Source organism: Notamacropus eugenii, chromosome X, assembly GCF_028372415.1.
Source record: "Notamacropus eugenii isolate mMacEug1 chromosome X, mMacEug1.pri_v2, whole genome shotgun sequence".
Taxonomy (NCBI): Eukaryota; Metazoa; Chordata; class Mammalia; order Diprotodontia; family Macropodidae; genus Notamacropus; species Notamacropus eugenii.
Window position 1 is genome coordinate 58,203,769 of NC_092879.1, and position 15,162 is coordinate 58,218,930.

At 42.2% G+C, this 15,162-nt stretch overlaps 1 protein-coding gene across 1 annotated transcript in view; it reads left to right on the forward strand.

Moving 5' to 3' along the window:
• The window catches only part of LOC140515889 (transmembrane 9 superfamily member 2-like), a 75,985-nt gene that overhangs the window by 24,613 nt on the left and 36,210 nt on the right, over positions 1-15,162 (forward strand). The window contains exon 6 of the mRNA XM_072626715.1: positions 13,484-13,611. Within this exon, the coding sequence (XP_072482816.1) occupies positions 13,484-13,611 (128 nt within the window). The remainder of the gene's footprint in view (positions 1-13,483; positions 13,612-15,162) is intronic.

The following is a 15,162-nucleotide window of genomic DNA, read 5'->3' on the forward strand; positions in this document are numbered from 1 at the left end:
GCTCTTTTGATTAGACTACCTAGGCTCTGGCAAAATAGCTTCTTACCAACGCTTGTCCCTCGCGAAGAGCCTGACATTTCTGTGTCTTAAGTGCGGGTCAAACAATGGAAATCTTCGGTTCTAAGACATCTGTCTTTGCCAGTTCACTTCCCAAACTCTTTAGTAGTAATGGAAATGTCTCTTGGACCCTCAAGATCTAATGTTTTTGTCTGGTACTTCCTAATGCTCCGCATAAGCCATTTTAGATTCCTTCTGATGCTATACTCTGCCCCCACAGAGGGGTCATCAGGGGTCATCCAGTCTTAAAGTTCTTGGAATGCTCTCTTTCCTATCTGGGATCCACACCCTGATACGTTTGTGTATTTTGCCAGGAATCAAAGTCAAGCTTTTTGGTCACTAGCTCTGTAGAGTCCATTACCCCCTTCTGCAGCCCTGTGGCACCCCTGCTGTCACATCAGACCCCTTGGTTTGTTTCTAGTTGATAAATGGCTGCCTTAGTTTACTGTCACCAGAGAGTACTCACCGCACTGCTTTTCTCCCCTCTCTTTGACTATTATTGGATGAGCTCTTACCTGAGGTCACCTCTGTACCTGGGACATCATTTTGGGGAACCCTAGGAGCTATTTCCCCCAGAGGTGGGCCAGTGCCTCCTCCACAGGAAGAGCCTCCTCCTGAGGTCTGGCAGGCCTTCTCTTTCATTCGGTTTCCTGTTTGAAGGCAATCTTCTCTTTTTTTCAAGGGATGTTTCATTCCCCCTGATAACGTGGAGAGTAAGAGCACATTCCTGCAGCCCTTGGGACAGAAGCCAATTTCTACTTTGTCATTCATAGGCCTTCTTTGGTGCCGACACAAACATGGTGCATTCTTAACGAGCATAGGAAAAATTCTTCTTGCCCTTCTGACTTGCTTAAATAAAGTTCCACAGCACTGACTTCAGGTTGGCAGGATATGCTTCCTCTTGCATCTCGGCCCCTCGTTTTGAGGTCCCTCAGCTGCAGTATGGGGCACAGCTCTTCTTGCCTACTCCAGGCCTGCTCTTTGCTTCAGTCCAGTGCTCCTCCTGACCTGTCTTGCCCCCATGCCCCTCCCCCCAAAACTCGCCCTAGGCACAGTGGTGGCTGCTTATGGCTTATGCCAACCCATGTGGCCCACTGATCTGGGAAACACCTTGTGAGACTTCTCATAATGAGATTATATAAAGCAATTTGCAAACTTTAAGGCAATAGATGTGTAGCAGTATCTAACTGTCTATAGTAAGTGCTATATAAAAATTATCATGATGGATGTACATATATATGTATGTGTATGTATTATATGTGTGTATATATATACACACACATATGTAAAGCAATCTACATATCGTTTACTAAGTGCCATGCACTGTGCTAGATGCTTTACAAATATTATCCCATTTGATCCTCATAACAACTCTGGGAGGTAGATGTAATTATCCCCATTTTATAGTTGGGGGAACTGAGGCAAACAGGTTAAATGACTTGCCTAGGATCATCCAGCTAGTAAGCATCTGAGGCTAGATTTGAACTCAGGCCTGACTGACTCCCTCTAGCCACTGTGCCACCTAGCCTCATCAGTTGATTTCTGTGGGGAGAAAGGTGGTAACTCTTGGGTGCAGCAGTCCTTAGATCTGTACCAGCCTCTCTTCTGTGCTGGAGCAACCTGCTGTCATGCTAAAAGCAGGAACCACAGGGCTGTTGCCCCTGATTGTCCAGACTGGCCCACTGTTCTGCTCTTACTGAGCTGATTGTATTAGAAAATGAGCAGAGCTCTCGAAGCAGATGAGGCCTCTTCCACAGCAAAGCAGGATGTTTCCTGCCTGTGTCTGTCTCCTGCCTTGTTTCTTGCTGTAAGCTTGTTCCTGCCGTGTCTTGCTGTAAGCTCTCTGAGTTCTTGGGGGCTCAGCCCATTTTAGGGTTTGGAAACGACACACTCTCAGATCCCTGTATCAGACACTTCCTTTAGATAGCTGATCATTGGGCATAATCCAAAGGAAAGAAAAGGTAGGAGAACTGATTTTGTACAGGATGTTTAAACAGTGACTCCAAAGCTACTTTGCACTAAAATTCAACAATTATGGATTGCCTACGACAAACAAGAAATTGTTCTGATTTTCAGGGACCTCTTGGCATCTCCCTTTAATTGAATTCAATTAATTTAATTGTTCAATTTGATTCAATTCTTTAATTAATTTGCCTTTAATTTCATCTGCTTTGAGATTTTCCCTCTTTTTGTTTGCTCTCCCTTCTGAAGTCTAACTCATAGGATTCTTGTGAGGAGCAAAGGGGATTGTAGAGCTCTGGGCCTGGAGTCAAGAAGACCTAAGTTCAAATCTGACCTCAGACACTTACTTGCTGTGGGACCCAGGGCAAGTCACTGAATCTTTCTCAGCCTCAGTTTCCTCATCTTTAAGATGAGAATAATAATAGTCTGTATCTCTCAGCATTGAGGTAATATATGGAAAGTACTTTGACCCTTAAAATACTTTACAAATGTGAGATATTCAATGTTAGCTAGTTCATAAGGAGCCGTAGAAATGAGAGCTCAAGTAATTTCTTCTGTGGCAGGTGCTCCTTACCTTCTGTAAGATTGCTCTTCTTCTTTTCCTTCTTTCCCCAGCTGCCACCAGAAATCCACCTTATCTTCTCTTTTCCCATTCCTTCCCAAGCCTCTCTTGTCCTCTCCTCTACCTCTGTGACCCCCACCTCTGTCCTCTACCTCTGTAACCCCCACCTCCTCTTCCATAGAAACAATGAGAGACCATCCTTATCCTGCAGGAGGCGCCAGGTAGCCACTTTGTCCACCTCCTCTGTTGGATATGCTTTTCCTATTTCTATTTCCTATTTCTTTTTTAATCTATTTCCTGTTTCTATATACAACATACAGGATTTACATGTGGTCATCATAATGAGAGGCCTCTAGGTGGCACAGTGGAGAAAGTTCAGGGCCTGGAGTCAGGAAGTCTTGTATTCAAATCCAACCATATACTTTTACTAGCTATGTGACCTTGGGCAAGTCACTTAATCTCTGTCTGCCTTAGTTTTCTCAATTGTAAAATGGGAATAATAACAGTACCTACTCCCAGGGTTGTTGTGAGGATCAAATTAAATGATATTTATAAAAGTTCTTAGCACAGTACCTGGCACATAGTAGGCCCTTAATAAATGCTTACTCCTTTCCCCTGTTACCTTTAAGTCCTGCCTCTGTCTCTTACTGGCTGGGTGACTGTCCATTTCACGGTGCTCTCAAAGACTAGTATTAGAGAAAGTGCCAACCTGGATTGGTAGAAGGAGTTTCCTCATTTGGGAGCTTCCTTTCTCAGATTTCAGGTCTAATTCCATTCCCTAGTCTTAATCCTCTGGACATTGAGATCAGTCACTCAACAAGTATTGGGGCAGTACCTTCTGTGTTCCAGACATGGGCTTAGGTAGTGGGGACACAAGGATAAGGAATGAAATCATCTCAATTGGCAATGACTTTCCATTCTACTGGGGGAGACAAGTAGGTATACAAGTGGATACAGTTAAAGACAAGGTAGTTTGAGAGGAAACAAGGGAGGATGCTAGCAGTTGGGGGCTCCAGAAGTGGCTTTGTGCAGGAGATCATCTCTGAGCTGTGTTGTAAAGGAAGAAAAGGACTCTGAGGCAAACGGAAGGATAAAGTGCATTTCAGGCATGGGGAATGGCTTGATGCAAAGGGATGGAGATGGGGGAAAGAGTACCATGTGTTGAGACCAGTTTGGCTGTATTCCAGAGTGTAGGTGTGAGATAGAATGAGATAGAAAATGAGATAGAAATGAGATAGAATGAGATAGAAAAAACAGGTTGGGGCCAGGGTATAGGGCTTTAAAAGCTAAACAGAGAACTTTATATTTTCTTTATAGGCAATAGGGAGCCACTGGAATTGAGTAGGGGAGTGACATGTTCAGATCTGTGTTTAAGGAAATCTGCTTTGACAGGGGGTGGAGGATAGATCAGAGAAGGGAGAGACTTGAAGCAGGGAGACCAATGTAGAGGCTGTTGCAATAATCTAAGAGAGAGGTGATGAGGGCCTGAGCTAAGGTAGTAAATTGAGAGAAGGGGTTAGCTGTGAGAGATGTCATTAAGGTGGAAACAGTGAGATTTGGCAACCCATCAAACATGGGTGTGCCCATTCCACAACCTTTGGGTACAATGGATGGTTTTTAGGGGGTTTTGGTTTTACTTCTTATGGTTAGTGGTGCAGGGAATCTTTTTGCAGGCAGGTTGTTCTTTTTTTTGGTTGTTGTTGTTGTCTATTTCTTCCATCATTCCCCACCCCTGTTGTTAGTCAAGTACTGTCTCCTTCCATGCTCTTCTTCCCCTCCAGAGCAGCCTCTACATGTACCTACTAGTCTTTATTTCCCCGGTCATCTCTCATTTATACCCTTGTTCCTAAGGCACCAACTGTCCTCCGTAATGTTTCTCTAAAGTTGTATTTTTATGGAGCCATTTAAGGACAACTGCAGGTGGCTCGTACCTATACTTTAAATTTATTTGCACAGATAGGAATACTGGCAGCAGCAAAAGCTCTCATTGTAGTTCATTCCTGGGCAATGGCCTTTTAATCATTCTATACAGAGTCCTCAAAGATTTATAAAGAATTATTGTTCCTAATGTAAAATTCCCCTGGTTTCTAGATAATACTTTTGTGACTTTTGCTCCATATGCACATTTTATCTTCTCTTTCCATAAGCTCATTTCCGAAGTATATTGAAATTGATGAATCACACATTTAGCTTAGATAAAAATGCCTTTTGATGCAGCAATTTCTCCTGAACAATTGAATGTCCTTGATTTCGGGATCTTTAGTAGTCACAGACATTTAGTAGCTGTTATCTTACATCTGTACTGTATTCATTTGGGTCACAAAGTATTCAGTATGACTTGGGCAGTGCTCCAGGTCATTTTTTGGTAAGGGATCTAGGACTCTTCAAAAATATTACCCTGGCCTTGTATAGATTTACACTGTGGTTGTTTATTCATTTTTCAGTCGTGTCTGACTCGTGGTGACCCCATTTGGGGTTTTCTTGGCAGAGATACTGGAGTAGTTAGCCATTTCCTTCTCCAGCACATTTTACAGATGAGGAACTTGGGCAAACAAGGTTAAGTGACTTGCTCAGGGCCACACAACTTGGAATTGTCTAAGGCTGGATTTGAACTACAGGCTTGGCACTCACCTAGCTGCCCTATTACATGGTGGTACCTTTGTTTGTTAAACCTGTGTGTCCTGGCATGCTGAAATTTATGTATGAAGCTGCTGGCAGAATCACAGAATTATAGATTTGGAGCTGATAAGGACCTTAGAGGCCAGTAAATTCAAACCCCTTGATTTTACAGTTGTGGCCTGGATTAGGGAAGTAAATTGCCCAAGGCCACACAGCTAGTAAGTGTCTGAGGTAGGATTTGAACTCATCTTTCTGAGTCCAAATCCACTAGCTGTTTTCAATAAGTATGAAAATACTGAATACTGAATCAGTATTCCATTTTTAAGCACTGTTAAATTGGTGGTACTCCAAACAGATTGGCCAAAATGGATAGTCATGAATGAGTGGGTAGTATGTTGAGAATGGGTGAAAGAGAATTAAAAGAAGATAGATATTCCTAGGTTGGCAAATGGTCTCAATCCCAACAGGGCCACTAGAAATCAGGCAGGTAATAGATCAGGCTTTGGGCTAATGGCTTTTTTTTAGGAACAGAAAGAAAAATGGAGACATTGTAGACTTTTCTTTTTTATCTCTCTCTCTTTCTCTCTCTCTCTCTCTCTCTCTCTCTCTCTCTCTCTCTCTCTCTCTCTCTCTCTCCAGTGTTCTACAATCACTACAAAACAACTTAGATTAATTTCCCTCCCTCCCCTTCCTTCCCCCCTACCTTCCTCCTTCCTCCCCAAGATGGCATGCAATTTTATATAGGTTCTACACGTACATTCCTATTAAATATATTTTCACCATAGTCATGTTGCATAGAAAAATTAAAATGAATGAGAGAAATCGTATAACAAACCAAAACGTAATCCAAAAGAAAATGATCTGCTAGATTCTGCGATTGAATTCCATAGTTCTTTCTATGGATGTAGAAGGCATTTTGCCTTAAAAGACCACTGGGAATTTTTTAAGTCCTTGCACTGCGGTGAAGTTCTGAGTCTACCAGAAAAAATCCCCCCACACTGTGGTTGTTGTGTACAAAGTTCTCCTGGTTCTGCTCCTTTCACTCAGCATCATATCATATAAGTCTTTCCAGGCCTCTCTGAAGTCTTTCTGTTCATCATTTCTTATGGCACAATAGTATTCCATTACATTCATATACCACAATTTATTCAGCCATTCCCCAATGGATGGGCATCCTCTTGATTTCCAGTTTTTGGCCACCACAAAGGGTGCTGTTATAAATATTTTTGTACATGTGGAACCTTTTCCCATTTTTATGATCTCGTGGGGATACAGTCCTAGAAGCAATATTGCTGGGTCAAAGGGTAAGCACATTTTTGTAGCCCTTTGGGCATCATTCCAAATTGCTCTCCAGAATGGTTAGATCAGCTCACAACTCCACCAGCAATGAATTAGTGTTCCAACTCTCCCACATCTTCTCCAACATTTGTCATCTTCCTGTTTTGTCATGTTAGCCAATCTGATAGATGTGATCTCAGAGCTGTTTTGATTTGCATCTCTCTAATAATAGTGATTTAGAGCATTTTTTCATATGACTAGATATCTTTAATTTCTTCCTCTGAAAACTGCCTGTTCATATCCTTTGACCATTTATCAGTTGGGGAAATTGTAGACTTTTCTTCTTGGGAAATCAATAAGTTCAATGATTGTTTTATCTTTGGAATTCATCTTGGAGGTTCTAGCAGTTACCTCATCAAGAGGGTCCCCAAGGTTTGCAGAGTTAAATTTTTTTGTTTGTTTGCAGAGGATTTAAAAGAGAAGGAAACTTTGGGTTGTTTTGGAGAACTTCTGTTTCTCAGAGTTGAAGAGAAGGGATCTCAAAGACCATCTGTTTCAACTAATTGCATACCTGCAATTGTATCTTTCACTTGGTTGGGAAGCATGAATATTATTGGGAAAAATCTGTATGCTGAATTCTTGAATGGGTGAACCTGTATAATAGGAAATGTAATTAATTAGGTCTTAGGAGTTCAGGATTATAGCTGGGTCCTGATTAGTGAAAACAATGGATTTTCCCAGAAGTGGTCACATTACTTGAATTCCCACTTGCAGATTTCCATTGGGCTGGAACCAGAGACTGTATTTTACAGAATTATAACTTTGAATAATGCACATTTGGGGATCCGCAACCACTTCAGGGGATTCATTACTTGCACTAATTGTACTGACTAGCTACAGTTTGCTCTGTTAGCAAGTTTATGTTTTTAAAATTCTACCTAGTCTTTGCCTTTTTTTAAAAAAAAATAGTTCAAAAACTGGCAGCTTTTTTTTTCTGTAGAGGTTAATGATGGAAGTGGTGAGAGACTTTCAGAACCAACATCAGTGCTAAATTTAGAGTGTAGTTCGTTAGGCATGCACCTAACGGCCATCTCTGTGTAGGTTTAGAACCATAAATATCCCAGCTGGAAAGGGACCTTAGAGATCCTCCAGACTGATGGATTTCCTCATTTTCTTGAGAAAGAAAATGAGACTCTGAGAGGGAAGGTGATTAGCTGAAAGTCACATAGGTCGACTGATTCCCAGGCCAGGACTGTCTGGATAGCTTTTTCTTCTTCAGCCGATTTCTGGCGGTGGGATCTTTCAGCTTTTCCATCCACAGGGACTTCTCGCATCTACTCTCTGATGAGTAGAAAGCCTCTTGTTTATAGCTCCAAGTTTCCACATCAGGGGGTATGATGGATATCTTTCTCTGACTTTTGTGTACAGCCAGCGGTCGCCACTTCTGCTTTATTGTTTGAGCTTACCTTTTGGTGGAGCTCACCATGATTCTTCCCCAATCCGCATGTGAGATTCTGCTAGCATCTGTTTTGTGGATGTCTTGCTCAGTAGAGTCAGTCAGCTGGTGGCATTCTTGGTTCATGTTGGTAGTGACCTTGCTTTGCCTTGTTAATGTGACATGTGACACTGACCTCTTTCAAGGTGCTTGGCAGGTCATATTAACAGCCATCAAGTTAGACCTCACTACTGCCATACAGACAGAGAGCTTACTACAGTTTGGTTGCCACCAAACTTCACTTACTCTCCTAACCTTTTGGGCCTTGCTGTTTGGTTTCTATAGCATTCTCTCCTGGACTCTTCCTTTCCAGTCTACCCCTCCTCGTCACATTGTTGCTTGAATGTCATATATTTTGGCACTCATTTAAAAATCAAAATCACATTGGGTTTGAGAGTTTCAGTAACCCCTGAGACCACTGAAGCTGTTGCTAGCCTTTCTCAAAGTCAGGATGGGTAATCATGGCCATCTTCTGCTAGTCTCCTGAAAGACTCAATGGTTGTCTTCATTGTATTTGAATGGTTTTTTTTTATCAACTCCACAGATAGCATATATTCTTAGATAGAAGAGTTTGTTGTTTACTCCTAGGTGTGTAGTACAGATGAACATCATGTGTTGTTAAATACTTTTCCTATTGTCATCTTTTTATTTCTGGGAATTATCCCATTGCATCAGTTAAGCAACAGAGGTTCATCTGTGATCTTCCATGTTGTTTTTGTGTGCTTCTAGATCAGTCTTCAGGGTAGTACTATGGACAGTTGGCTACTTGGCAGCTTTAGGTAGATCTCATGGCTTGTTGGGTGTCCTCTGTTGGATCATCAGGGATCCAGGGTCTGGTGCCTTAGCCCTCTGGGTCTGGACTTTGAGACTTTGGTACCAAGGTCATTCAGGGGTGATTAGTCTATGGGACAACTAGCTCATGCTACTAAGCTCATAGGATCCGAATGTCCATGAAAAAAAAAACAATTATTAATTGACCCTGAGAAACAAATGTTAAGCTAACTGGAATGTTCTTGTCAGCTGGCCAGTCCTTTTTCTCTCCTAATGCCTACTCAGAGGTTTATTTGGTCAGAAACATTATGGTTTAGTAGAAAGAATACTGTTATAGGGTTGTAGGTTATTGCTGATTTTATTCTGATTGCAGTTGAGGTTGATTCATTCCTGCTGATATCTAAAAAGATATCTTAAACTCACTGGTGACATTTGAAGTCACATTCCAGGTTGGGTTCCCCAGGGAAAGAAAGTTCCCTATTGATAGCCCATCTACAGCATAGGATATTATTAAATTAACAGAAATCCAAAGTTTACTTTTCACATTTGACATGTAGAAACTCCTAATGTACTGTTGACGATTTTTAACGTTGATACCATTGAAAATTTCTTGAAAGCTTGTGGCATGACATTAGCAGTCATTTCTTTATTGTATCCTTGATCATGGGAGCAAACTTTTCTTCCCATCTCTATGTTCCTTAATCCCATTCCTCCTTCCTCATGTAGAACAACAGAGACTGGATCCAAGGGGAGTGGCTCCAATGTCATTTATTGAGATAGTTTGTTACAGAAATCTAGACAAATCTTCTTGTCTGTTCATCATCCTTCTAGTTTCATCCTCGAATGCCCTTTGGATGATCTAGCTTAGTTGTCCTTGACTTCATCAATGAGGGTGGTTGCCTCTAAGGGTACAGGTCCCAATCCATCCATCCTTCTCTGTTCTATGCACCTCTTCACCATTTTTTCCAATGAATCCTCTATGAGGATTCAGCACATGTGCTGGGGGGGGGGCCTTCCTCTCAGTTTCTTGACATTGCATAGGTATGTAGAGCATATGGGCTCCTTTCCACAGATTCCTCGCTCTTGCTGCATGACCAGCCTACCTTCTTTTCTGTTCGTACAGCTGCTTGTCCTGTACATATCTTCATTGGTAATGTGGCACAGCTTGCTCATATCCACCATGCTTGTCAGCAGCACTGTGATACGAGAGGACCAAGCATCTTAGGAAGTAATGCTGCTTGCTGCTTCTGGATGTGTGACAAAAACCAACTGCCACCTCCTTTATTTGCTTCTCTCAGGAGACCCCATGAGCCATTTGACTGCTACTTCCTTTTGTCTTCTGGTTTTGTTTCTTTCAAGATTCATAGGATTTAGTTTGTCCAATAGTCTGTTTATTGGTTAGTCACTGGTTAAGGGTCTCCCATTTAGAAGTCTTACAGCTAAAACCTGTGTTAATTCTTAGTACCCTGGACCCCCATTTCTCCTACTCTTCCACTGTTGCTGTGTAGGTTGAGGAGAGGCCTTTTGTAGTTTTGTTTCATGGGTTTCCAAGGCCAGAAGGTTCATTAGCTGGGGGCCAGTGGTGATGAACATCTTGTACACTTAGCTAGGCCACTCTTCCCAAGTAGGCATAGTCTGTCATCATGATCTGATTTGAAGCTGTTTGAGTGTGACAAATCTCAGGGCCCTCTCTGCTACAATGAGGCATAGGAGGAGACTTCTGGAATCTGGCAAAGCAAGACCTGAATAAAACTAGACTGCTTTACACAATCTCACTTAACTCCGTTGGTGGCTTGGGAATGAATCAGACAGGATGCCTGCATCTGGGTGTTATCTATTGGGTAAAGAAGTGTGATAGGAAAAGAGTAGCCCATTTGGAACCAGCAGGCCCCAAGTTTGACTTGTGGGTTCCACCACATACCAGTTCTGTCATCTTGAACAAACCATTATCATCATCATCATCAATGAGCATTTAAATGCTTACAGTGCATCAGGCATGGTATTGAGTGCTGGAGAGATAAGGACAAAAGCCTGGTTCTGGTAAATGGAAGATAATCTCTGAGGGAAGGCACAAGCAGTTGGGGGAATGGAGAAAGGCCTCCTGAAGAAGGTAGGAAGCCAGGGGGAGTCAAGAAGGGTAGGTGGAAAGGCCGAGGGGCTGGAAGGCAGCCCGTATTCTGTCACAGAGTCTAGAGATGCAGGGTCATGTATGAGGAACAGTAACAAGGCCAGAGTCACTGCATCGCAAGGGATTCAGAGGGCAGAGAAGGGTAAGAAGATTGGAAAAGCCAGAAAGGGCCAGATTATGAAAGGCTTTAGAAGCCAAAGCGGGGACTTTAGATTTGATCCTGGAGGTAATGGGGTGCTAATGGAGTATATTGACTAGGGGGATAGAATGGTCAGACCCATGCTTTAGGAAAATCACTTGGGCAGCCGAGTGGAGGCTGAATCATGTTGGGGGCAGGCTACTGAGAGGCTGTTCTCTGGGCTTCCCCTTTTGGATTAAGAGGACATTAGACTAGATTACTCTTAAGATCTTTTCCAGAGCTACTTTTTGAATTTCTCTGAGAACAGAAAGTGACCGGGGGTATTCTGGAATGCTGTCCTTAGGGTAAATCTTGGCTTGCTTCCTGTGCTTTGGCTCTTTCTAGGGTAGTGTGCCTTTGGAACTTGTTGGAAAGTTCTGAACTTCCCATGACTCTTAATGCTGAGCAGTCAACAGTAAGTGAACCAGTCACTTGGTATGTTAATGATGGAGAACCATTTAATAGCAGTTGGGATTTGTGCCTTCTGTGGTTTCCCTTTGGCCTAAAAAGAACTCTTAGCATCTTTCTGATTTGCAGTTTTAGATCAAAATAAATAAATAAAATGGCAAGGAAAAGAAGCAAAGCTCCCAACCATTACCCTGGCTCTGTTTTCTCTGGGCTAAAGGAGAAAGTTGAATCTCTAGTGGCAGAGTGGGTGGGTGGGGAATAATCTGTGAATTTCATTTATCTTCAAGAATTCTGTTCCCTCTTTGTATGTGAAAACAAAAGGGAAGTGCTGCTAGTCACTGATCTTAACGTTTGGAACTGAACATCTTAGAAATATTTGTGCTGGAGGTGGGGAGCTAAGAATGGAGGTTATTTCTCCTTGCATATAATCAGTCCATATTGGGAACTTGGGCAACATGGCTCAACAGTGGGCTTTAGAAGGAGGATGGGCCTTGTACTGGATTGCCAGCTCAAGATGCATCAGCAGTTATGTGGTAGATAAAAACAGTCTGATACAATCTTGGGCTGCATTAAGAGGGGTAGAAACCTTACTGGAGGTGGTCATAGGTCAAAGGCTGCCCAGGTAGGGGTTGAACTAGATGCCATCCAACTCTGAGCCTCTGAAAATGTCACTTGGGATAGGAAATAACCCTAGAGAGGAATTCATAAAGCTTTTATGTTTAGCATCCTGCATAAAGCCCTCTCCTAAGGATTGAAATCTTGGGGAAGTCAGACCAAGAGAGGAATCTTACTTTTATGCCCCCCAGCCCATGACCACAAATAAGTTTTCTTCCTTTCTCCAGAGAGGGCTTCATTGGGCCCTATGGAGCTGGAATGACAGAATTGGGTCATAGTCTTCTGACACTGAGGAACCTGCTCATGTCTGTGTGGTGGAGTCCAGGGACCCTGGGCCCCAGAGTCAGATATCTGTAAGCACTAGGTAGCCAGGGATGGGTATTTATTTACATGCTGAGCTTCATTCACTTTTACCATCAGATCTGCAACCTGGCTTTGTTTACTTTCAGTGGTTTATCTGTTCTGTTAAGTACAAAGATAAAGTCTGTAGATTTCACAACCATATTTGAAATAGTCTTTCCATTTTGTTAAATATTTGATTTTCTGGGCTCTCAAGTGATAGTAGAATTAGCCAGCATCTCAGTGTTGGTAGAGCTGTGTTGTAGTCGAACATTTCTACATATTAATTCAGAGTGAATTAAAGGCAAGAAAAAGGACATACCTTTGACCTGGCAATGTCCCTAGTAGGCTGTAAGGAAGTCCAGTGATGATCTCGTACATACCAGAAGACTCCTCGTCATGAGAGGAAAGAGCTAGAGACGGTGGATGCCCATCAATGTGTGTGAAGGTCATGATGTATTATTATATAGTAAGAAGCAACAAATATAAGAAATTTGGAGAAACATGGCAAGATTTGTATTAACCGATGCAGAACCAAGAGAACAATATTCATAATGACTGCAGTGATGTAAAGTGAAAAGATCACTAACAGGAAGTGATACTCTGAGTAACTGAAAAGCCAGTGAAGGTCCCGGAGAACAGATAATGGAACATCCATTCCTCCCTGAAGGCAGAGAGGCGGGGGACTGCTAGGACAGAATGTGGTATGTATTGTCAGATGCAGCCACTGTGTCGGATGTTTTAGCTTAATTGTTTTTCTTTATCACAAGGGAGGATGCAGTCTGGACCAGGCAGTGGGCGGGTTGAATTGACTATGTTGTAAAGACAGAAGGCATCAATAAAATGTATTTTTTTCCCCAAGACTTAGCCAGCAGCTTAATTTATAGGTCAGTTGCGCATGATTGCTTATAGATTTAGAGCTGGGAGGGACCTTAAAAGTCATAAAACTCGGTTCTCTTAGTAGCTTTGGATAATGTAGCTAATCTTATTTCTTATTATAATTAGACCTTTTGCTTGTAGGGAAAACTGAAAAATGCCTTTAAACAGTCTATTTTTTTTCTTTTCTGGCAGTCTGAATTTAACAAAAAAAACACGTTTTACCTCTTCAATCATGTTGACATCACGATTACATATCACAGTGCAAAAGATGAAAATTGGCCTGGAGCACGGCTGGTTACTGCTAGGCTTGAGCCGAAAAGGTAATTTTAAGTGTGTGGTTTTTTAATTAGATTAGTTTAAAAAAAATATAACAGGAACACCGCAGGAGTTTTTTAATATAGCCTTTTAAATAAATGCAAAAAATAAAGTAGGGTGAAAAAATGATTAATGACCCCACTTGCACTTAAGAATTGAATTTCTGCCTTGTCTGGGAAGCTGGCCTTAAAGCACCCCCAGTAGTAATGGCCTTCACCCCCTTAATCTTCTCCTAGCAATTTCCTTTTACCTGTCATTGATTAATCACCTGTTGTTTTATCTTATGGTTATTTCTGTGTCATATTCCCCTAGAATATTCCTAAGTTTCTTAAGGGTACAGACCACACATTCTCTGCATTTTGTAATGCTGGTGTCCCCCAGTGCCTCCCAATGCCTAACATGAGTTAAAATCTGTTGAACTAAAGTAGGTCTCTTTTGACTTGACAAGTGAAAGTTGTGTGATGATAATTATATGTGTATGTATGTTGTTGTGCAGTACTTTTGACCCCATTTGGGTTTTTTCTTTTGGCATGGGTATGGGAATGGTTTGCCATTTCCTTCTCCAGCTCATCTTAAAGGTGAGGAAACTGAGGCAAACAGGATATAGGGACTTGCCCAGGGTCACACAGCTAGTAAGTGTCTGAGGTCAGAGGGAAATGAGTCTTCTTGACTCCAGGCCTGGAACTCTATTCACTGCGCCCCATGTATATGTATATGTGTATGTATATGTATGTGTGTGTGTATATGTATATGCCTATGTGTATTTGTGTATATAGGGCAGCTAGGTGGGTGGCACAATGGAAAAAGCGTCAGGCCATGGAATCAGGAAGACTCATCTTCATGAGTTCAAATCCAGCCTCAGCTGGATTTTAGCTGTGTGATCCTGGGCAAGTCATTTGACCCTGTTTGCCTCAGTTTCCTCTTCTGTAAAATGAACTGGAGAAGGAAATGGCAAACCACTCCAGGATCTTTGTCACAAAAACCCTAAATGGGGTCACAAAGAGTCAGACACAGCTGAACAGCACTATGTGTATATATGTTTATATTTCTATGCATATATAAGTATATATTTATGTCTGGAGCATCCTGAATGTAGATAGTTAGCATAGACTTGGTTAGGAAAGGGAAGAGATACTTTCTGAAGGCTGACTGAGGTTAATTGACAGACCCCAAGAACATTGGCTTGGGAGTTGGCACCCTGGAGTTTTCATCCGTGCTGAGCTTCGTGGTCTTGTGGAGGTTTCACTTACCTCTTCTGTAATCTGAAAGGACTGAACTAGGAGAACTCTAGAAACATACAATGTTAGTGGAGCCTGGGGACAGAGTAGGGTGTGTGACTTGGGCAAAGGCAGGCAGTCGGTTTGTGGCAGACCTGGGGCCTTCCAGGCTGGCTTTTTCATGGTTCTATGCCACTCCCAGCCTGGTATCACACTGATTCTCTCCAGGATGTCTTTTGGTGCCTTGCACATTGCAGGCATTCACGTAGCAGCCAGTTCTCACAATGGGATTCTGGCTTTTTTCTGCTTACCTCCCCAGTCCTGTGCAGAGCTTACAAG